Source organism: Protopterus annectens, chromosome 9.part0 (assembly GCF_019279795.1).
Source record: "Protopterus annectens isolate FY-2018-M chromosome 9.part0, PAN1.0, whole genome shotgun sequence".
In the NCBI taxonomy this organism is placed as follows: domain Eukaryota; kingdom Metazoa; phylum Chordata; order Ceratodontiformes; family Protopteridae; genus Protopterus; species Protopterus annectens.
In genome coordinates, this window is record NC_056743.1 from 981,391,618 (window position 1) to 981,416,032 (window position 24,415).

At 39.7% G+C, this 24,415-nt stretch overlaps 1 protein-coding gene across 1 annotated transcript in view; it reads left to right on the top strand.

Annotated features, from left to right (window-relative positions):
- The window catches only part of SMARCC2 (SWI/SNF related, matrix associated, actin dependent regulator of chromatin subfamily c member 2), a 2,789,858-nt gene that overhangs the window by 1,978,078 nt on the left and 787,365 nt on the right, over positions 1-24,415 (top strand). The window contains exon 21 of the mRNA XM_044083737.1: positions 22,419-22,580. Coding sequence (XP_043939672.1) covers positions 22,419-22,580 — 162 coding nt within the window. The remainder of the gene's footprint in view (positions 1-22,418; positions 22,581-24,415) is intronic.

The following is a 24,415-nucleotide window of genomic DNA, read 5'->3' on the forward strand; positions in this document are numbered from 1 at the left end:
AATCCTTCTATACTTTCTCTTTTGTGGAGCTATAGAATGACATATGGTATTATTTTACGCAGCAAACAAGATCTGAGGTAACTCAGGGTACATCATGGGATAGGGACTTGGCCTCAAGCTACTTGAAATCCTCGAGCTTTGCAGTAGGTGCTGACTTGCAGCCAAGGGATCAGCTATGAAACCATCAGTAAAGAATGAAGGCGAGATGAACAACTCACATGGAACATTATGGTAAGTACATAACCTTTTTTCTTTATGCTTTCCCTCTCCTTTCACTCATTCCAAAAGTCCTGTTCAAAATTCAACAGGACACCCCCAAAATCTTGTTGTTGACTCCCTTTTGGCTGAGACAGCATTAGTTCCCTCTTCTTCTGCATTTAGCCAAAGGCAATCATCACAAGTTACGTCACAGGGTGGACCTACTCACACAATACAAGGGATCTCTCATCCATCCCCACCTGTCTACTCTTCAACTGACTCTTTAGGTAATAAGATTTTGATTTTGCAGGCACCTTTTTTTTTTTTTTTTTTTTTTTTTATGAGGGCATGTTTAGGGTCCTGCAGGAAGCCATGAAACTCAATAATGGAAAATCTTACTTATCCAAATGGAAGAGGTTTTCTGTTTGGTGTTTGTCTTGTACCTGGATCCACTCTCTGTGGATGTTCCTTTGGTTCTCTTTTAGCTGTGTGAATTGGCTGAATGCTGGGTTGGCTTATTCTTCTGCTAAGGCCCACTTATCAGCTGTCTCTGTTTGTCTGCCTTTATCTCCTCCTTTAACTTCTAGGTTTGAAGCTTAACAATTCCTTAAAGGAGATCTTCATATTAGGCCTTTCAGGAAGCCTATTCCTCCTCCCTGGGATCTTAATTTTGTTTTGGAAAAACTGACTCTGGCTCATTTTGAGCTTGCAGCTTCAGCTTCCTTGCAACATTACTGTCAGAAGACTGTTCTTTTGTTGGCCTTTACTTCTGCCATATGGGTGTCTGAGCTTCAAGCCCTTATGGCTTTTCCTCCTTTTTTGGTGTTTCATAAGGATAGGGTGTCCTTGCTTACTAATCCTTATTTTATGCCCATTGAGGTGAATGAGTTGTCCCTTAATCAGTCTATTCATTTACCCACTTTTTCCCTTTTCCACAATCTTCTAGTGAGAAGGTACTGCACATGTTAAATGTCCATAGACAACTCAGATTTTATTTGGATAAGACTAAGACCATTAGGAAATCTGATCAGCTCTTTGTTTCCTTTCATCCCAGTTCCTTGGGATTAGCTGTATTCAAGCAGACTATGTCTTAGATTTCAAAAGCTATTTTTTTGTTATTTTTTTTCTTGGTAAGAACCTCTCTTTTTCAGTTAAGGCTCATTCTACTATAGCTTTGGCTTCTTCTCATGCTTTTTTCAAGTGTTTGGATACTAACTCTGTTCTTGAAGCAGCTGCCTGGACTACTGTGCATATATTTACCAAGCACTACAATTTTGGTGGTATCTCCAGAGCTACTGTTGGTTTTGCTAGGGTCATCCTTTATGACTTCCTAGAGAGCTCTGCTGGTCTGTCCTCCCCCCCCCCCCCAGGTTTCTTCCTGAGCTTTGGCTATTTCCCTAATGTTAAGAATAGTGTAACAGTGAAATGAAAGGACAAAGTAATCTTACCATAATGGTAGATATCCTTCTCTTCACTGCTGCAGTATTCACTCCCTCCTCCTCCCCCTGGTCCATTTCTCTTCTAGATGTACTGGTTACCTCTTGGTCTTCCTTGGACTAACGTTCCTACTGGGACTTTTATTTCTAAGGGTGGTACATTCAGATGTCCCCTTTATACCCTACACTACATGAGGAGCATACATGTGACGTATGGCGTACCTTAAAGCAACCTTAGGTCATTTATGCATTAAATGCATTTTGTTGAAAAAGTTTGTGATATTATATGGATTTTAAAGTTGTGTTTTTATTAGTATATATATATATATATATATATATATATATATGGATTCACTTCAGAAGATCGAATTTCCAAAATCTTGAACTGCAAATAACCGAAACCAAAAGCTCGAGTTTTGGAAACTCAAACTTCTGAAGGGAAACCATAAAAAAAAAAAAACAAACACAAACTGCTTGAGGGCTTAGCCCCCTGCACCTCTATGGGGGCTGTGCCCCCCACACCCCCCCTACATAAATATACCAACTCCAAGATCGCTCTACAGTGGGGAGATGGAAAATCTCCCGTCTTGCGCTGTATGAAGCAAAACGGAGATTTCTCACTTCCTGCCAACACCGCAAAACAAATAAAACATTACGTACACACAAGGCGTACAACAATACTTGCCTCTGTGTGCACGTATTGTATTAAGGTAAGTAAAGTCTTATTTCTACACACTACACACATTCGATTTATTAAAATCTCGATCATATGGTCTTGACCATATGAAATTCGAGATTTCAATAATTCGATTATGTGAAGTGTTCCCATATATATATATATATATATATATATATATATATATATATATATATATATATATATATATATATATATATATAATATTTTATTGAATTATTTGATGTGGTTTATAACAATGTTTTCTTAGTGTATACATCATGACGTTAAGTTGATTGATGTAATTAATCAATTAATGTTGTGTCTTAAAAAGGGTTGGACTGCTTTACTTGTTCATTGTCTGATGAAGCATTCAGTGGAAGAACATGAAAGCGCTAATTTTGTTAAATAATTGTGCTAACAGAAGCCGTGGTGTTATCTTTGGAGCTTGGTTTTACAGTTTTCGTTTTGAGTTTTTCCTTAGATACTTTACCTTCCAGCAGCTATTGTTTTTTTTTTTGCTTGACGTTGTTTTAGGTTTGACTGGAGGGATATAGCTGAAGGGTACTGATGTAGAGCTAGGATGCAATCCACAGCTCTGTACTCGTGTGAGTCGTGTAAAAGACTTTGAGCAGCTTTTATTTGCTTCTAATAACCCTTTATTAATGATGAATAAGAATGACTTGGAAATTTTTTTGACTAATAAAAGTGGATATGGAATGTACTTAAAATGACTGTTGATTTAGAGGCTGTGATGTTTAAATAAAAAAACATACAGTGGCAGAGGAGGCATATGGAGGCTTGCCTTCATTTCCAAGTAATTCCTCGAGGTTTGAGAGTTTTACAAATGCCGACTTATGGAACTGTATTCCCTGATCTGCTGGCCAAATGGCAGAAGTTGAATCTCTTTACAAGCTATGGTTATATTAAACTGTTAATTGAACATTTTCAGTCACAAGAGACTGAGCTTGTGACTGAATGTATTGATCTACAGCAGCAAGTGAGATCAGCTCTTTCTGCAGATAAGTATGATATGTTCATTAATGATTTGAATATGAATATTACGGCTTGGCTTGGGAGTGCCTTCTGTGTGGAGTCTGCATGTCCTCCCCGCGGTTGGGTAGTGTTCGAAAGACATGCGTGCGTAAATGGGCGTGCCTTCGTTGAAGGTTGGGCGTCGAGCTGGCACATCGGCATTTTGTAAAAAATCTACTGCCAATCATTAGTGGACCGGAGTTCCGCTGTGGCGACCCCTTACCGGGAAAAAGCCGAAAGACAAACAACAACATTACGTTGTTTGAACAGAAGCTACTATAGCAAAAAAGAAAGAAGTTGGAGCGTGACTGTCGTGATGTTTACAATGGAAATGTGTTCACTTGGCCCAAAGAGACACAAGGGGTTGAGCGTTTAGTAAATACGAATGCTCCTGTTGCTTCAGGAGCTGTGGTAAACACACTTATTCCATCTGTCAATCAACCAGAAGTGAGCGAGGTGATGACGTCAAACGCGAAGGTTGGGGCTTCAGGATGCTTGCGAAATGACTCTGGTACCATTGAAAATAAAGAAAAGGAAGTAGAAAAAGCCAACATCGATTCCAGTAAAGTCAACGTAGTAGCTGATATTGTTCCTTTTAATCTTGGCAATGATGTTAGACATAAGGAACTTGTGAAGGAGTCTTCAAAAGAAGCGAGGCCTTTTTCCTCCCTCCCTTTACCTATAAGAGCTATGAATTTACAACAGCGCAGCATGAGCAGAGGGAGAAAGAAATGCAAATCCTCAGGAGAAGCAAGAAGCCAGGTATGGAAAAAGAGTTGGACAGTAATGAATGAAACCTAGTAGTGAATATCTCTAATTATGTATTGAATGAGTTTGAAGAATCTGTTTTGAATAAAGGACTATCGTTTATACCCTATAGAGACACTGATGTTTTAGATTTTATAGTTGATATAAAAGGCTTTGCTAGAGCTGTGACACTAAAATTATTGTATGATAAAGGTGACAGTAATGCTCTTAATTGTTTATAAAACCTAGTACATATATACCTCCAAGTCATCTATTGGTAGTAGCCTTTGAGAAAGCTTGTAAAGCTGATTTACTTAAACTGTATGGTTTTGATATTGGAACAAGGAAATTTGATTTTTATAATTTTAGCAAAAAAAGAGCATGAAGCTTTAAAGTCTTTGAGATTGAATGAGTCTGTCGTCATTAAGACAGGCTGACAAGGGTGGGTCTGTCATAATTTTAGACAGTGAGCAATATAATGAGGATATGATTACTATGTTAAATGACACCTACACATATAAACCCGTCTCCTTTGAACAATTAAATACGTTGATACATGATGTGCATGCTGATTTATATGACCTGTTGATATGTAATGTTACTTGTCCTGACCTTTAGAAGTATTTTTTGATAGAGAATCCCTGTATACTCACTGTAAGAGGTTTAGGTTTACCAAAGGTATATAAAGACATAAGTAAGCCCCCTTTGAGACAGATAGTCTCAAGTAAAGGGTGGTTGACTGAGTCTGTTTCTATCTATATTGAAAAAAATCTAAGAAAAGTTGTGAATAAACTTGAAACTGTTACTAGGGATTCACAACATTTCTTAGAAAGTTTTTCTGTGTATGTACACTCTGGATGTTATAAATCTCATGTATTAGTGACTCTTGATGTTAAGACACTTTTCACAGCAATTCCAAATGATGGTGGAACAGACTATATTAGGTTATTTTTAGCTAGAATAGGAATGGCTAATGATAAAGTGTTAATGTATACACTGTTGCTAGACTTGGTTTTGAACAATAATGTCTTTTTCTTTAGAGGCAAGTATTATTTACAAGTGAAGGGGATAGCCATGGGTACACCCTGCACTAACTCCTATGCTAACCTAGTAATGGCGCAATGGGAAAATATGTTTTTACATAACTCAGAGTTTGCTAAATACATCCCTTACTATACACGTTTTGTGGACGATATTTTTATGACATGGAATGGGACACTCAGTGAATTTGAGAGATTTTTAGTTTATATTAATAATACCACAGATTTCTTGGAATTTGAAGCAAAGTCTAATGATAAGATTGACTTCCTTGATGTGACCATTTGGGAGGATGGTGACACAGTACAATCGGGTTTATTCAGGAAAGCATGTAGAAGGAATAATTTGTTGCATCGGGGAAGTATGCACCCTCCCCATGTGTTTAAGAGTATTGTTCATAGCCAGGGACTATGGGTCTGTAGATTGACTACTGCTGATGATATGTTAGATGGTGCTTTGAAAACATTAGAGACAGAGTTTTTGCAGAGAGGATATAAAAATACAGAGATGTTCTTCGTGTTTCACTGTTGCAGTCATTACACTTGGGTTATCCTGTTGGCAAGCTACCCTCAGTCTGCCTGAATTCCAAAGTCTAGGTCCGGTGTCGGTTGCTGTCACCTCTTCCCTGACGTCAGTGCGCCAGGGGTATAAAAGATGCAGCCGATGCCATTTTATCCAGTCTTTCTTGCCGCGTGGTGCCTGAAGCATAAGCAGTTCGCAAGTGCCGATCGGCCGACTCCTGAGATTTTCGTGTTCGAATTTCAGATCCAAAGTCTTCATTAAAAGCTAAGTACCCCATTGGGGAAACTTTTTTCTTGCTCCAGACCGATGTCAGAAAAAGTTAATAATTGTATTTCTTGTGGGAAGCAAATACTTCATAAGGACTTTCATTCTTACTGTATTCCTTGCCTAGGCCCTGACCACGACGTTGCTAGTTGTCGGTTTTGTGCTAGATTTAACCAACGAACTATTAAGTGTCGGTACGATTTTGCATTACACTATTTTGGCAGAATATTTAATTATACCATGTCGTTGGATAGCCATCCAACTACCGGAATTCACAAGAAACACAAAGAAAAGGAGAAGGACAGGCATCCGAGGTCCAAAACCGACGACGAGGCTTCTTCTAAGCCAGTCGCCGGTTCTCAGTGAGGCACCTTCGCAGCACCTGTCGCCCGCTACTTTAGATGCGCAGGCTGCTACCGACTCCCACGTGGAGTCGCCTAGGCCGCTGAAAGGTCAAAAGTATTGGACCTTCAGAGACTATTCCCTCAGAAGGGTCCGGAGCCGCTGAGCAGGCATCGGCTTCTGAGGGTGTTTTCAGACCAAATCAATTATACATTAAAACCACTTCAGCTTCAAAGGCAAAGACTAAAGCGCCCTTAAAGACAAAGAAACAAGTACAACAGCTCATGGACAGGCCTCCATGCCTAAAAAACAGATGCTCAAAATGGCCGAAGACTTAATTACTTTGATCAGGGGTTCCCATCCCCCTCCTGATAAAAGGCCTAGGCAAGAGACAGAATATGAATCTTCAGATCAGGTTTCCATTTCATCTGATTCCTCTTCTGATCAGGAATACTCTCTTCCTCCCTTTGAAAATTCTGATGCTGAAGAATCTATCCCTTCAGCCTCTCCTCTTGAGGATTATTCTTTTGGGGAAACCCTGCATACCATGAGGGAGCATTTCCACTGGAAGAGCCAAGATTTTTCAGAATCTAAGAAAAGGCTCAGAGACTTCCTTTTACTACCACAACACAGGCCCCTAGCTATTCCACCTGTGTTAGACATTGTTGCTGATGTATTTTCAGAGTCCAGTCTGACCCCTGACTCCTTACCTCCAGATCCTGTTAAGCCGGACAGGTGCTACAGGGTCCCTGACTCTCATAAATTTCTTTTCAAAAACCCTGCTGCTGACCCAGAAACCATCTCTCAGGGTCCCAAAGGGGTCAAGGCTTCCACTGCAAAAAACACTACCCTGTCTGACAGGGATTCTAGGGCATTGGACAGATGGGGGAAAAAGATTTACACTTCTGCAACCTTGGCTATAAGGGCTTTAAATTGTCAGTTTCATATGCTCAAATATCAGCAATATATTATGTCACTGCTTAAACAGAAAATGTTGATAAATTCTGAATGTGCAGAAAACAAAGAAATGCAGGATTTTTTGCATGCAGCTGAACAAGTTGGAAAGCATACTTTGCAATGTGGCTTTGATTCTTTGGAGGCCTCCTGCAGAGCCGTTGTGATGGGCTCTGTCATCAGGAGACATGCTTGGTTAAAGGAACACTCTGCCTGATCATGTCAAAGCAAAATTATTAGATGCCCCATTACAGCATGATACTTTGTTTGGTGTTAAAGCAGAAGAGGTGTTAAAGAAAATGGAGGACAAAGCTAAATGTATGCAAAGGGTTAAGTATTTCTTACAGGTTCAACCTCCAAGATTTAGCAGACACTGGCCTACAAAGAACTGGTCCTTTCCAGTGTCAGACAGACCACAAAGGGGCAGATGCAGATGCCCAAGAGGCAGATCCCAGCCCCAAGGCTCGTACAGGTCTAAACAATGGGGTGTTTCTACCTCCAAAAATGGAGAAGACAAATCACAACCATACAGGAAACAGTCCCAATGACTTCCCCCTGCCTGCACCAAGCACTTATCTCCTGGCAGCACCTTTAGGGGGAAAACTAGCACTTTTTTTTTTTTCAAAACTGGCACATAATAACCCAGGACAAATGGGTCTTAGACATAGTGTCACAACGCTACAAGTTTCACTTCCATACCCTGTCAAAGACAAACGGTTGGCCAGACCTGCCAAAACATCAATGGGCAGAGGCACAAAAGCAAGTCTCGCTTCTCATGAACATGACGGCCATTCAACAAGTACCAGAGCAAGAGCAGGGACAAGGATTTTATTCAAGACTGTTTCTGGTACCAAGAAAGGACAAGACCTGGAGACCAATACTGGACCTGTCTATTCTAAACACATTTCTGCATATACCAAAATTCAAAATGTTGACTCTACAGCAACTTCTGCCCATGCTGGGCAAGAAGACTTGGCTAGTGACTTTAGACCTAAAAGAGGCATACCTGCATGTCCCAATCAGACAAACATGCAGAAGATACCTCAGATTCAAAGCTGTCTCAATGCACTACCAATTCTCTGCACTGCCCTTTGGCTTATCTACTGCGTCCAGGGTCTTCACAAAGTGCCTGGCACCAGTAATTGCATTTTGTAGACAAAGAGGAATACAAATATATCCTTACTTGGACGACTGCCTCATTCAAGCAGAGAACAAGGACATTCTACTACAGCATCTGGCGTTTGTAAAGAGATTTCTAACAGGCCTAGGGTACACAGTCAACAAAAAGAAATCAAATCTAGTACCCTCTCAAGAGATAATATTCCTGGGTGCAAGCTTAAATACAACTGCCCAGATGGCTTATCTCACGCCAGACAAACAAAGGCAACTGACTACCTATTTCAACCTGTTGGCAACAAAGGCCCAGTTAACTGCAAGAAAAATTCTGCAGGCTTTGGGCTTCATGGCATCCTGCATTCTACTAATTCCATATGCGAGACTGCATATGAGGAAATTTCAGTGGTACCTAAAAAGTGTTCGAACTCAACATTGCCACAGCCTGGAAACTATAATTACCTTCATTCACTGCCTGCAAAAGGAGTTTCGTTGGTGGGTGAAGGCTTGTCACCAGGACAAGGGACAGCCATTCACTTTACCCCCAGCTAGGCAGACATTAACAACGGATGCATCAGATTATGCCGGGGGGGCCCACATGGCAAAAAGATGTATTCAAGGAACATGGTCCGCAAACAAAATGCATCTACATATGAATCAAAAAGAGATGCTAGCTGTCCAGAATGCCCTGACAGCCTTCAAGGACCTACTTCATCCGGGACAACTACTGATAAAGACAGACAACACCACGGTCATTTGGTATATAAACAAGCAGGGAGGCACTCATTCTTACCCCCTTTGCAGACTAGCCATGACTCTGTGGGACACAGCTTTAACTTGCCAGGTACATATGCAGCCACAATTCCTGCCAGGAAAGATAAATACTCTGGCAGATGAACTAAGCAGAAACCTCATGGATCCCCACGAGTGGAAATTGGATCCACAAGTCTTCAGCATGATAACAAGGAAATGGGGATGCCCGGATATAGATCTATTTGCATCTCCTCACAACTGCCAACTAAAAAGATTCTGCACAAGGACTTATCACAGACAAGCATGGAAAGTGGACGCCCTCTCTTTCAGCTGGAAAAGCTTAACAGTATATGCCTTTCCTCCACTGCCTCTCCTCCCCAATGTACTCCTAAAGGTCAGACAAGAGAAGCCAAAGATGATACTGATTGCCCCAGACTGGCCCCGCCAGCACTGGTACCCAATCCTAAGGAACTTGTCTCAATGCCCGGCTTGGACCTTGCCTCTAATACCTCATCAACTATCCCAACAGAACAATCAGATCCTGCACAGCCAATTAAAGACCTTAAATCTGGCAGCATGGCGGATAATGTAGTAATACAAAACACGCCTCTCACTAAAGCTGTAATGTATGTAATTTTGGAGGCCAGAAGGCCAAGTACCAGAAAATCTTACGCTGGAAAATGGAAGAGTTTCTGTGCTTGGAACCAGGCACAAGGAATTGACACAACTGTACCACATATTCCTCAGATTTTGCAATACTTAACTGAGATGCTGGACAAAGGCCTATCCTTTTCATCAATCAAAATTCATGCCTCTGCCATTTCGGCTCATTACAACACAGAGTCACCAATCTTTTCTCATCCGTTGTTAAGGCAGTACCTCAGAGGAGCCAAAAATTTAAGGCCACCAAGGAGATCACCAATACCTGCATGCAACCTCAATTATGTTTTGGAAAAACTCACCCTGCCTCCTTTTTGAGCCAGCCACTACAGTTGATATAAAGTTTTTATCTTGGAAAAGAGCTCTGCTCCTAGCAATAACCTCTGCAAGACGGGTCTCAGAGCTACAGGCACTCATGGCTGTGGAACCTTTTATCATTTTCTATCCAGACAGGGTTTCTCTGAGGACAAACCCGACATTTATGCCTAAGGTAGTGTCCAGTGTGGCCCTTAACCAAACTATTCATCTGCCTACTTTTTATCCAAACCCACAGAATAAGGGGGAGAGAATTCTGCATTCTATGGACATACACAGACAGCTGTGCTTCTACCTGTACAGAACCAAAGCTTTCAGAAAGACAGAACAACTACTAGTGGCATATGCTGCAGGATCACAAGGAAAGGCTATCTCAAAGCAGACTATTTCAAAGTGGATAGGCCACTGCATCCGTTTCTGCTATTCTCAACATGGCAAGCCAGTGCCTAAGGGCATTAGGCCACATTCAACCAGAGCAGCAGCCTTCCTCAGGGGAGTACCAGCCAAAGACATTTTAGAGGCTGCAACCTGGAGTTCAGTGCACAACTTTACAAAGCACTATAATGTACCACTCTACTCTAAATCAAGGGCATGCTTTGCCACTGCAGTTCTGCAGGGCCTCATAGCTGATCCTAATGCTATTTAGCTTCAGCCTCCCAACCTTAGCTTTGGGATTCAACCCAAGTGTAATGACTGTAACAGTGAAACACGAAGAACATAGTACAGTTGTGTACACTTACCATAAATGTAGATGTTCGAGTGTATTCACTGTTGCAGTCCAGGTTACTGTTAAAGGAAAAATATACTTTAAAAATTATCAGTACACGGTAGGTTCAGGTTAAGGCACTTTAATCTTGCAGCAAGGAGACAAAAACGTGCTAATACAGAGTTTGTCTAACTAGAATCAGGAAATGCAGGCATTTTTATACATTTTCTAATAAGACATTGCCTACCAAGCTGACATAGTAAATCACTAGTTTTAACATCATCATTTCGTAGTGCTTGTTTATATGATTTTCTGCTTGTACTATCAATTTTTGTGAGAAACTTCCTAAGAAAAACAACGTGGCCTTGGCTACCACCGGTTAGATATATGCAATGTTACCATTCAAAGTACTATGGCTAATTTGAGCACAAAGCAAGTATAGATTGCAGCTCATTTCTCCAACAGTCTTTGTCTGTTTTATCTCTACTTTCTGCAGCTGTGCGTGTTCTCATACTTCGAACAGAGCTAATTGTTCAAAATCATTACATTACAGAATATAGCATTGTTCATTCTTTGCTTTCTGACCTAGCAGATAATCACCTGCTTCTCAAGTACATTTCCAAAAGGCATAAACATGAATATTGCTGTGCTAGCAATTACTAGGTCAGAGGGCATCTTGCAAGTTTCAGAAAGCACACTGCAGTTTCAAAAGCATCTTTTAGTCTCATGTGAAATTCAGCTGTATATAAAATAGTGCACATAAAATAGAATGAAAAACGTGTTAACTCATTTAGTTTCTAATCAGCATTAAGCACGCACATTAATACATATTTTTTTGACATTTCCCCCCTGTTAATACTTTTTAATTCTATTTTCAAAAGAATAAACGGTTTGCTTCTTCTCCTAACCTCTTCCATTCAGGATTTGCAGTTAAGAGAGTTATTCAGTTTAAACCTATGAAAGTGTTTCACTTTTCAACAATTCTTCAATTTCAGTACTTTGATACAAAGTCTCAGAAACTGATATATCTATAAATTCTTTGATTAACTTTTTCATGCAGGGAATACCACAACAAATGCTTGCTCCTAATAGGAATAATCCCACACAAATGGCAAGCAGGATGTTCATTAGGATGGAACCCCACCCCCCCAAACAAATTCTGGAAAAAGTCCGTCAGAGGGTTTCGGCCTGGTTTGGTCATGGTTGACACTTGCTGGATCACCTCAAGATGGTCGTTTATTTCGTGCTGGTTGTCAGGAATATACGAACAGCATTCTTCTTTGATTAAAGTGCATGTACCACCTCTCGCCGCTAGGGTGAAGTCGAGAGCCATGCGGTTCTGAAGCACCACAGTTCTCATAGCATTCAGTTCATCAGTCACTAATTTGAGAGCAGAAAAAGTTGCATTGCTCATAACTTTGAGAAGTTTAGACAGTTTTCTCAGCTCCCAAATCGATTTCACTGTGCCATATGCAGGAGCTATGCCAGCCCATGATATAATGGTGTCACACAAGTCCATGTGTGTCAGTTTATCTTTGTTTTTTATGGAGTTATGGTTTCTCCATCCTGCTTCGATTCGTCCTACTGGATTCTCAGGTCTCTTAATTGGACTTCTAGGTTTACTGCTGACCTCTCTGACATTTCGAATTTTTCCCTGAGGCAAAGCTGCAGTGTGTCGTATGGCCGGAACCAGGTAACCCAAAAAACAACTGCCGGACCACTTCTCAGGTAGCCATTTATATGCCTTTTTCCCACAAACAAAATAGCAATTCCCTACTTTAGTATTGATATAAGCTTGCCCTGCATGAAACATTTTCTTATCAATAATAGAAAGCTGCTTTAAAAGAACAGGATTATGTTGTATCTCATCAACATTGCTATGCATTTTAGTGAAATATGCATCATAGCTTGTATCACAAATAGTTTTAGTCTTACTAGGTTTAATATAACATTTATAAGAAACAGTCACATTGTAATTGCTCCAACCCACCTGAATAGTGTCATTCTTGTAAAAACATACAATCCCTTTTTGTGTAACAGGTAGGTACAATGCTATTTTGTCTTGTAATTTCACAGGTGTGGTATCAAAAATCAAGTTTTCCCAGGTCTCATTGACCCCTAGGGGGACAGCAGTCATTAATAATCCCCCATATGCTGTCAGTTTAGCTGTGCAAATCCAGCAGTTCGAAACATTGAAAGTCTCAGCATACACATATTTAATTGCTTGGTAAGTGTTAAAGTTTGGATGCCAGTCTATGAGTAATGCATCACGTTTGATCAGTTCAACTCTTGTGGCTGGGAAAAGGAAAGGCCACAACAAAAAGATCAATGTTATCAGTATAGCTATCAGAATAATCTTGCAAATTTTCTGAGGTTGTTCTGCATCTCTGTTTACTCTATACCTGGTCATTTTGTTCTCGTTGTACAACAGTAACAAGGTTTTTGTCCAGTTCAAAGTTCTTAACCAGTTTACAATGTGTCAAATGAATCCAGGACGCTCGCTCTGCAATCTTAACTGCAGTGGGTGTCGACAGTAGTACCTGGTACAGTACTTCCCACTTTGGAGAACTCCAGTTCTTTTTCTTCACGACCTTCACCCAGACCCATGCGCTTGGGGCTACTGCTGCTTCTGATGGTCTGGTTTGCTCTTTATCTGAAACAGAATTTAACTGCAAAAGTTTGTTATTCAAAAATCGCCTCATATACTCTGCAAGTGAACTGTCAGCATCCTGCTCTGCAGGCATGAGAGGTTTCCATTGAGGTGTATAATATGCTCTCCCAAACAGAACTTCAACCCTCCCAAACAGAACTTCAAAAGGAGTTAACCCTTTTGCATTTGGAACAGTTCTCATGCTCAACAGTGCCAGAGGTAGACAGTTCACCCAGTTGTTTTTTGTGTCTCACTAATCAATTTTCTAAGCTTGTTTTTCAAAACCCCATTATGCCTCTCTACTAATCCTGCAGATTGAGGGTGGCATGCGCAATGATTTTTCAGAGAAATCCCGAAATAACGGCTGAATTGTTGTATAGTTTGATTTACAAAGTGTGTGCCATTGTCACTATAAATCTTTTCTGGTATGCCAAATCTGGAATAATTTCTTTAACGAGGACTTTTGCAACAGTAGCTGCATCTGGATTTTTAGTTGGAAAAGCTTCCACCCATTTGGAAAACATATCTATAATGACAAGGCAGTACTTCTTATTTTCGCATTTGTTCAGCTCTATAAAATCCATACAAATAGTATGGAACAGATACGGTGGTGCAGGGAAACTCCCTTGCTTAGGTTTCAGTGCCCCTTGTGCATGATGATTGTTACAAACATGGCATGCCGCACAAAGTTTTTTTGTGTAGTTTGTAAATCCATACATCGTAAACACTGGATTCGCTAACTGTACCATCCCCCCTGTTGAGACATGGCACTGCCCATGGCTCAGCAAAGCTGCATATCTAAACAAGTTAGATGGCAAAATTGGTTTCTTCTCTTTGGAGATGTACAGTCCCTTCTCAAGGATTGCTCCTCGTTTTATCCACTTTTGTTTTTCTACATTTGTAGTAAGTGTCTGCATTGTTTTTAACATTTCTAAGTCTAAAATTTCAGATGGTTGTAATTCCTCATTCAAAAGAAATACTTCTGAAGCTGAAGCTGCTTGTTTTGCAGCTGTATCAGCCCTCGCATTACCTTTTGAAATTCTATCCTGTTGCTTGGTATGAGCTACGCATTTGCAAATAGCTACTTTCTGAGGTAACTGAATAGAGTCTAACAAGTCTAAAATAAATTGCGCATGGTTAATTGGTATACCAGTAGATGTTATCATTTCTCTATTTTTCCACTGCTGCGCAAAAACATTTACAGTAGAAAAAGCATACTGACTGTCAGTAAAAATGTTCACTCTCTTACCTTTTGCCAAGGTACATGCCCTTGTCAAAGCAATCAATTCTGCTGCTTGTGCAGATAAGTTGTGTGGTAAAGACTTTGCTTCTAAAATCTCAGTATCAGAAACTACTGCATACCCCACTAGATTCTGTCCTGTAGGACCCCTCCTGCACGTGCCGTCCACATAGTATGTCACCTCGGCATCATCCAAGGGAACATCTGTAAGATCTTTTCTAGGTAGTGCCTTTTGTTCAATCTCCTGCAGGCAGCAGTGTGGTTTGCCATCTGCAGGGGTTGGGAGCAAGGTTGACGGATTCAACGTTGTGCATCATTCAATTGTCATATGAGGTTGGCTCAACAGTATAGTCATACAGGAAAGATGTCTAGCAGGAGAAAGATATGCTACTTTTTCTTGCAGTAAAATAATCGCGACTGCATGAGGCACTCTCAATGTGAGAAGGAGGAACAATACTACTGAGGCTGAAGCCTGCACTGCCATTGCAGCTGCGACTACTGCTTGTACACAATGGGGTAAGGATCGTGCCACTGGGTCTAGCTGTGATGAATAGTAAGCTATGGGGTGTTGTTTATCCCCATGATGTTGTGTTAACACTGATGTCATATAACCTTGCTTACAATCTATAGTTTGGAGAAATCGTTTATGATAGTTTGGTAATCCTAAAACTAATGAAGAAGCTATCAGTTGTTTCAATTTGCAGAAAGCTGATTCTGCTTCTGGTGTCCACTGTAATAAATCTTGTGCTGCCATCGGCTTTTTGAATATTAAGTTGGTCAGCAGAGCAGATTCCAAGGCATAGTTTGGAATCCAACTCCGACAAAAGTTAGTAGTACCCAGGAAGGACATAATTTCCTTCTTGGTAGTTGGTTTGGGTGCTTGTAATATTGCTGTTTTTCTGTCTTCATCTAATATTCTGCCTTCTTTGGATATTACATATCCCAGGTATTTGACCTGTTTTTTTCCAAAGTTGCAGTTTGTTTTTGTTTACCTTGTGTCCTTGAGTGGCTAAAAATTGTAGTAATGCTATGGTATCCTCTCTGCATTCTTGCTGGGTGGGGGCTGCCAGCAGAATGTCATCTACATAAAGTAAAATCTGACTGCCTTTCGGTGGGATAAATCCCGCCAGGTTACTTGCCATTTCTTGTGCGAATATTGTTGAACTTTCACAATATCCCTGTGGTAGTCTCGTATATGTATACCTTTTCCCCTGAAATATAAATGCAAACCAATGTTGGCTGTCAGGGTGTATCGGTATTGAGAAAAATGCATTGCTAATATCTACCACAGAAAAATACTTTTGTTGAGGTTTCAAATCATTCAATAAAGTGTGTGGATCTGGCACCGTAGGTGCCCTGGGTATAACTGGATCATTTACAGCTTGTAAATCTTGGACCATACGCCATTCTCCGTTTGCTTTCCTAACAGGAAATAAGGGTGTATTACATGGTGAATCGGGAGATTCTATCAAGACTCCTTCCTTAAGTAAGGCTGCTATTATAGGTTTGATTCCTATTTCTGCATCCTTTCTCAAGGGATACTGTCTCTTTTGAGGTCTAAATGCTGATTTTGGCGTGATAGTAACTGGTCCTGCTGTACGAATAAGTCCTACATTTGATTTCCCTGTTGACCAGAGAGTCTCTGGTATGTCTCGTAAGGCTTTTTCCACTATCTAGTAAGAGTGCTACTCAGCTATCCTCACTTGCCTGTGAGTGTACAGCTGGGTGTGTCTGTGTTATCCAATTTAATTTCTGCTTTTGTACTCCCTGTTCGGAAAGTTCTAACTCTGTCTGCTTTTCCCACCTTGTGACTTTTTCTCCTAGGTCTGCCTACTTCACGTTTCTATCTTCAGTTAAACTCACATGTGGTAATCGATTAGATTTGTATAGTGCTAGGAATTCCTGGGGCAATGAACAGCTTACTACACTGTTTCCCAGTACAAATTTCGTAATACTAATCTGTTAGCATGGTTTCTAAACAGTTCTTGCTCATATTCTTTATCAGGTCCTGGTCTGTTACAGTAATATAGAGTGCAATGCAACAAATGCTGTTTATCAGTGTCAAGGGAGGGGGATTTACTGATGGCTACATTCATCAGTTCTTCGGTTACTGCCCCTGGACCAGTCGTAACTAAGTCCTGGCTGTACCAATAAAATGTTTCACCCTCCGGTCGCACTACAAAAGTATCCATTTGTCGCTGTGCTTCCATACCCTGCAAAGTTGGAACTACGGCTATGCCAGATATCTGCATTAGGTCTCTGGCCAAGAGATTTACTGGGCATTTTGCAGAAACAACAATTTTGCTTTTCTGGGTCATCCCTAAAACTGGGTCAGTTATCGCTATGTTGTGGGAGAGTGGCTCCCGATACAGCTGTCCATTAGCTGCTTTCACTAATATGTAGTCAAGTGATTCTGAATTTTCTGGTAGTTTGGAAGGATGTATCAGGGTCCGTGAAGCCCCTGAGTCACACAGGAATTTAACTTCCCTCCCCTCTACCAGAAGTGTAACTTCCGGTTTTGTGTCTGCTAAGTAGAGCTCTAGGCTCAATAATGCTAAGTCCAAAATTTAATTTTCTTCATTATCTGTGATTTCATGCACATCCTCTACCTCTTCTATCACATCCTCTACCCCTTCTACTACATTTGCACTTGTCTTTTCTTGTTTATTCCTGTCCAGTGATTCTTGACTACCATATAGTCAGTCCTCACCCTCCTTGTCTTCTGTGGTTACCTTTCTATTTTGCCTGCAATCCCTTGCTAAATGTCCCTTTTTCCCGCATTTAAAACATTCACCCCTTTTCTTTCTCTCTTCAAAGTCCTCTGATCGTTTGTCAGATTGTTTGTTTCCCTGGGTATTTTTCTTACCCTTCTTCCCAATTTGTACTACAAAGACTTCTGATCCGTCTTCTACTGCAAATACTTGAGTTTTCTTTTTGCTATTAAAATGCCTTTCGGCATGTCTTGCATATTCAAGTAATGACTGTAATCTACTTGTACGATGATCTACCATGTGCTTTGTAATAAAGCTGCTAAAGGGTGCAATACTGCCTTTCAAAAATGCATTCTTTATCTGCTGCTCATATGGGGAATCATGTGTTTGGTCTTCAGGTACCTGCATTCCACAATGGTTATTAAAACATTCTAATAATCTGGCATAATATCTATCAGCAGTTTCACCTTCTTGTTATATGCATTGATTAATGCAAGTCCAATCAGCCCTAGGCTTCCATTTTTCAGAGATTCGGTCTGTCAGACCTTTCACTCTGTTGTCCAGTTCTGCGTTACTATGTGGGAGTGGTCTAAGCTCTGCGTCACGGGGATTCCAGTTGCCACTGATCATGTGCCAATCTGGACCTACGATTTGTCTAACTACTTTCTCTACTTCCTCTCCATTCAAATGGTAACTTAACCTCATGCCCTGTAAGTCTTCTAAGAATTTTCTAAAATTAACTTTTGGATGGGGAATTCCCTCTGTGGCTTTCCGGATGTCTTCCGGTGTCCACGGTCTATATACTACAAGAGTTGGGTCCTGTCCTGCCTGCGGATTTGGTACTTCTATGAGTGGACATATCTCTTCTTCACTCATAGCTTTATTCATTTCATGCAATTCAGTATCCCCTCTTAAGTTGTGTGCTCGAGACCTGGTCTCGATAGGATCTCTGACAAACAGTTTAGGTTTTGCAGGAACAGCTGGGTATAGTGGAGGTGGATCAGCTTGTACATTCGCTTCATATTCTGGTAAGGGAAGCAGAGGGGGCGGAGGTGCTGTTGCTATTACCAAGTTATTGTCTTCTTTATCTAAGAACATTGCTTTTGAATTTTTAATCTTTTGTTCCCTGCGGTTTGCTTCCGCAAGCCACCTGTGTGCCTGAGGGACTCCTAATTGTCGTTGCTTTTTTAGCTGACCTTTCGCATCTGTTTTAAGTTGTCTAACAAGTTTAATAAGCGAAGGTTTATCTAGATTACCGTCAAATTTTCTATTTATTAACCCATTTTGTATAATACCTAACATTATCGGCACGCTGTAATTGCATATATTTCGCGTCTTCGGTTAAGGGCGGGTCTCCGGAACTTTTTGTGCACTGATTTCCCATGTTGCCTTAGCTAAGTTAGAAATTGTTACGTAACCCTTTTTATCACGTGGTACCATGATTTACACCTTTTTACAGTTTATCTAGAATAACTGCCTACATATTCTGTTTCCCTGATCTGTGACAAGACAGCAATCTTTTTTTGTCCCTGATCTGCACATGCAAATCTCCCTGACAAAAACAATACTGTAACAAGTCCCTGATCTAAAACAGAAAAAGGTAACTTCTTCCTTACCTGAGCCTCCGTGTCTTGATCCCACCAGAATGTTGACTTGTCCTCAAATTACAGATCAGAAACAGTGGCTGGCCTCTTTTGAACGAGAGTTCAGTCGGAGGTCTTTCAAAGCAGAAGAACCGATGTGGCCACTTCTCCGTACGGGTTCATGCCACCGGGCCCAATTCTGACCTGAGCCAGAGTGAGAGATATGTTTCCGGTCCGAAGGACCAAACTGTTAAAGGAAAAATATACTTTAAAAATGATCAATACACAGTAGGTTCAGGTTAAGGCACTATCTTGCAGCAAGTAGACAAAAACGTGCTAGTTTTTCTAACTAGAATCAGGAAATGCAGGCATTTTTATACATTTTCTAATAAGACATTGCCTACCAAGCTGACGTAGCAAATCACAAGTTTTAACATCATCATTTCGTAGTGCTTGTGTATATGATTTACTGCTTGTACTATCAATTTTTGTGAGAAACTTCCTAAGAAAAACAACGTGGCCTTGGCTACCCGGTTAGATATATGCAGTGTTACCATTCGAGGTACTAGGGCTAATTTGAGCACAAAGCAAGTATAGTATGCAGTTCATTTCTCCAACAGTCTTTGTCTGTTTTATCTCTACTTTCTGCATCTGTGCGTGTTCTCATACTTCGGACAGAGCTAATTGTTCAAAATCATTACATTACAGAATATAGCATTGTTCATTCTTTGCTTCCTGACCTAGCAGATAATCACCTGCTTCTCAAGTACATTTCCAAAAGGCATGAACATGAATATTGCTGTGCTAGCAATTACTAGGTCAGAGGGCATCTTGCAAGTTTCAGAAAGCACACTGCAGTTTCAAAAGCATCTTTTAGTCTCATATGAAATTCAGCTGTATATAAAATAGTGCATATAAAATAGAATGAAAAACATGTTAACTCATTTAGTTTCTAATTAGCATTAAGCACGCACATTAATACATATTTTTCTGACAGTTACCCACCCACCATCCCCCATATCTTTGCTGCAATTTATCTGCTCTTCTCTAACCTATGCAACTTATGTGGTGTATTTGCTTATAGATGAAGGTATTATATATATCTTGGTGCATGCATGTTTTATTTGCATATTTTTAGCCTACCCTTTGGGGGCACCTGACATCTGGGGCAAGAAAAACTGAATAAAATGGAATCGGCTGCATCTTTTATACCCCTGGCGTACTGACGTCAGGGAAGAGGCGACAGCAACCGATGCAGGACCTCGACTTTGGAATTCATGCTGACTGAGGGTAACCTGCCAGCAGGATAACCCAAGTGTAATGACTGCAACAGTGAATACACTCAAACATCTACATTTATGGTAAGTGTACACAACTGTACTGTTTCCATGTTGGATAATGAAGTCATTATTGATAGAAATAGGAAAAGTAGACCTTTCTTTGGTGGGAACAGGGATAGAATGGAATCTATGACTAAGCATCAGGGTTCAAATGGCCAAGATGTTTGGTTGGTGCTAACTTATTCTAATAACAACAGAAAGATACATGATATTATCACTAAGAATTGGGATATTCTGACAGCCGATGAGAAGGTTTGTGTTACCATAAGCACTAAACCTAGATACTCATATAAGAATAATAAGTCTTTTAAGAGACTACTTTGTTATGAAAAGGAACACTCCCTTGAGGTACTGTCAGATAGGAAAGGTACCTATTCATGTAGGAACTGTAAAAACTGTGAGTATATGCTTAATGGTAGTGTTTTCAAACATCCAACTACTTTTAAGGAATACAGGTTTGATCACTATGCTGACTGCAAGTCACGTAATTTAATATACTTAGCTATGTGCTGTAAGTGCCCAAGTTTCTATGTTGGTAAGACCAACAGGACACTTCGCAATTATGCTATAAATAGAGAAGACGAAACAAATGCACTGGCCCATCATGTTTTAAGTAGTGATCTTAGCCATAAGTTTAAATTCTTAGTGTTAGAATTAATAAAGAAAAATCTTAGTTTAGGGAATATGAAAAATGTAACAGAGCAAGTGGAGATGAGGTGGATCATCAGGTTACAAGCTGACAAAGGTTTTGGGTTAAATGACAAAGTTTCACTTAAGCCTGTCTTAGCTGCTAGGTCATTTATGCATTAAATGTATTTTGTTGAAAAAGTTTGAGATATTATATGTATTTTAAAATTAAGTTTTTATTAGTATATATATATATATATATATATATATATATATATATATATATATAATATGTATTTTACTGAATTATTTTATGTGGTTTATAACAGTGTTTTCTTTAGTGTATGCAGTATGACTTTAAGTTGATGTAATTAAGCAATTAATGTTATCTTTTAAAAGGGTTGGACTGCTTTACTTGTTCATTATCTGATGAAGCGTTCAGTGGAAGAATGTGAAAGCGCTACCTTAATTGAGTAATTTTGCTAATTTTCGTTTTGGGTTTCTCCTTGGATACTTTACCTTCCAGTAGCTATTGGTTTTTTTTCAACCTAAGGCTTTGTTATACTGGTTGGATGTTGGGCTGACCTAGGCAGGAGATCCCTAATGTTAAGAATATTGCAACAGTGAAGAGAAGGACATCTACCATTATGGTAAGATTTACTGTCGTCATGGAGGGCCAATGTTCATCAGGTCTCAGACCTTTGCTTCTGGTGTTTCAAGAGCTAGGAGCAGAAATATACTTGATAGAGTGGTAGCAAAGAGATAAAACTGTGCATGTCGATGCTGCTTAAGATCAGGTTCCTGGAGGCATCAGAGTTAAGTCAGGCCAGATGTCAGACCTCAGTCTGTGGCAGATTCCCATATGGAAATGACTGCAGCAGTGGCTACACTTAAACATCAATTGTTACAGTGTTACCTACACAAATATCTGTGGCACCCCATTTGAATTCACCCAGTCTTAGTAAGGACTTTAGAGTCTGAAAGTTTAACTATGACATGCCACTGTTTTAAAGGGCATAGATGACCATAGTAAAAATGAAGGACATTACTGACCAAGCAGGGAAATAGTATTTCAGTTTTGCAGTTTTTTGGTCTAGCACTCTCCCCATTTCTATGAAGCTAGTAGTTTATTATCAGGTGGTGTGGCTGATGCTGCCTGTGCACATAAATATATATATATTGTCATTTTCAGTAAGAGAGAAAGTGCAAAACAAAAAGTTTAGCCTCAAAGTGTTGCTTTTTGCATTGTACTATTTTTCATTATGCTGGTTTGCTATGAGTTTGATAAACTTTTATGCTTAGGTTCCTGGATGGCACAGAATCATTTAGTTATCTAAGAATGTTCAACTTCAGGTGTACAGATTGTGGTAGTACGAGAGAGAAAAAATGTAAAATAAAGTGCATTGCAGCCAACACACCATCTGGCTGTTTTTTCTCCCTTTGTTGTTTCATTAATGATTTCTGAGTGTATAATGCTGCCTATTTTTAATTTGTACTTCCCCCAACAGAAGAGTTTTCAAGGATGAAGGAAGAGGTTCCCACAGCTCTGGTTGAAGCCCACATCCGAAAGGTTGAAGATGCAGCTAAGGTGACAGGGAAGTCAGACCCATCCTTTGGCTTGGAGAGCAGTGGAATTGCGGGAACAGCACCAGATGACACAGACAGAATGGGTAAGAATTATAAGAAAGGGAAACCAAAGCTGTGTGCTAAAAGAAAATGGGCTTGAACCAGAAAGGCAGCATACAGGTTTCTCTACATGCTTAGTGTTGCTCAAAACATTTGAATATTGGGTCTACAAAGCAAAGTGGCACAAAGTTATTTGACCTTAGGGTGCATGACAGCATAACTGAAATGTATTTTTGTGTCTATGGCACTGTGTGATCTCAAGAGTTTTTATATTTAGTTAGCGGTGGTATGAGGGATGAAGTCCCCAATATAGGGGTAAATGTTTGCTTGCCCCTCCCTGCAAAGAAACAGAGATTTTGCACATTTTTCAGTGACTTACATCTTTTCCTGTATTTTTAATGGAATGACAAAATTTTAAAAAGTAATTTTCAATGGGTTCCTATTAACCCATATGTCTATTATATATATATATGTATATATATATATATATATATGTGTGTGTGTGTGTGTTTGTGTGTGTATGTATATGTATATTAATGTATGTGTATAAACAATAAACTGCAAAATAAATAAATGAATAAATATGCTACTTATTAACCCTAGCAGATAGTCTTCACATAATCTTCTTTAATCCTGTTAATACCCTTGTCATCAGCCTAAGAGACAACTTTCTTCCCCACTACTCTGCATAAACTTTTCTTAAACATCTGGTGTTTTTGCATAACAGATGCCTCCTTCCATCCTAAGCTGTACTTAAAGTACATTCCATGAGTTAGCTCCTGTTCAGTGGAGCTCCCTCTCTATTAAGATGGACTTATTGCTGTGGCATCTATATGTAGATAATGGACCTTTGTACATGTTCACCCTGTGTAAAATTTGTGTGGCATTAATCTCTTCACTAGTCTGAAAATATTTTTCTCTGTATTCTAGTAAAAATAAACTGCCACATGAATACGTGCCAAATCCTTTATTTGAAAGTAAGCCAAGTCAGTGAATAAACTAAACTGGACTTCATCAGACTTGAGTGACTTTATACCTATTAATCATAATATTAATATCCATTTGTTAACCAGGTGAGCCCTTTGGGAAACGGTCCCTTTTTCAGAAGCAGTCCGGGAACAATGTCTGGTTAAGAGACTTGCTCAGTGCCACACGACTGAGGGTTGAGGGAATCAAACCTTGTACCATAGAAACTATACCTCATAGCCTTAATCTTCTACAGCAACTGCCAGACAGCTCCTACAAGTTTTAGTAAGACAATGCAGTCACATAAAATGCAAAGTATCCAGATATGGGGAACAGTGTAAAAATCTTCTTTAGATATATAAATTATTTAAATAACTGTGAAACACAAAGTATATAATCATACTGTTGTAAAAATAATAACTTAATTCTGTAGTGAACAAGACTTAAAAATGCATTCAGGTAAGGCATCACTGAGATACAAAAATGAATTTTAAATATAAGAAAGGCTGCCAGTGCATTTCCCCTTTTTTCTAATTGTAAGTCAGTGTTTCTACCACTTCCTTTAAAACCACCTTTTCAAATTTCCACAGAGCTCAGTAAAGCTTGGCATCATAGCCTATGATCCTGAAGAGTTTTACTTGCATCCAGTGCCACCCAGGCAAAGCTAATCACTTGTGATAAATTGCACTGCTTTAACTTATTTAAAAAAAAATGCTGTTTTGATTTATTTGTGCATTTAACTGCTATTTTAATAAAAAAAATTGCATTTCACGTTGTTGTTTTTAGACTGTTTGCCTTGAAATTGCTTTCTAAAGGGGTTATCTAGCTAGTTGTTGTTTGTTTGTGGTAGCATTGCACTTGGGACACTCTTTTACTGTATTTTTTCATTAGGAGGACTGAGATTATTCATCTA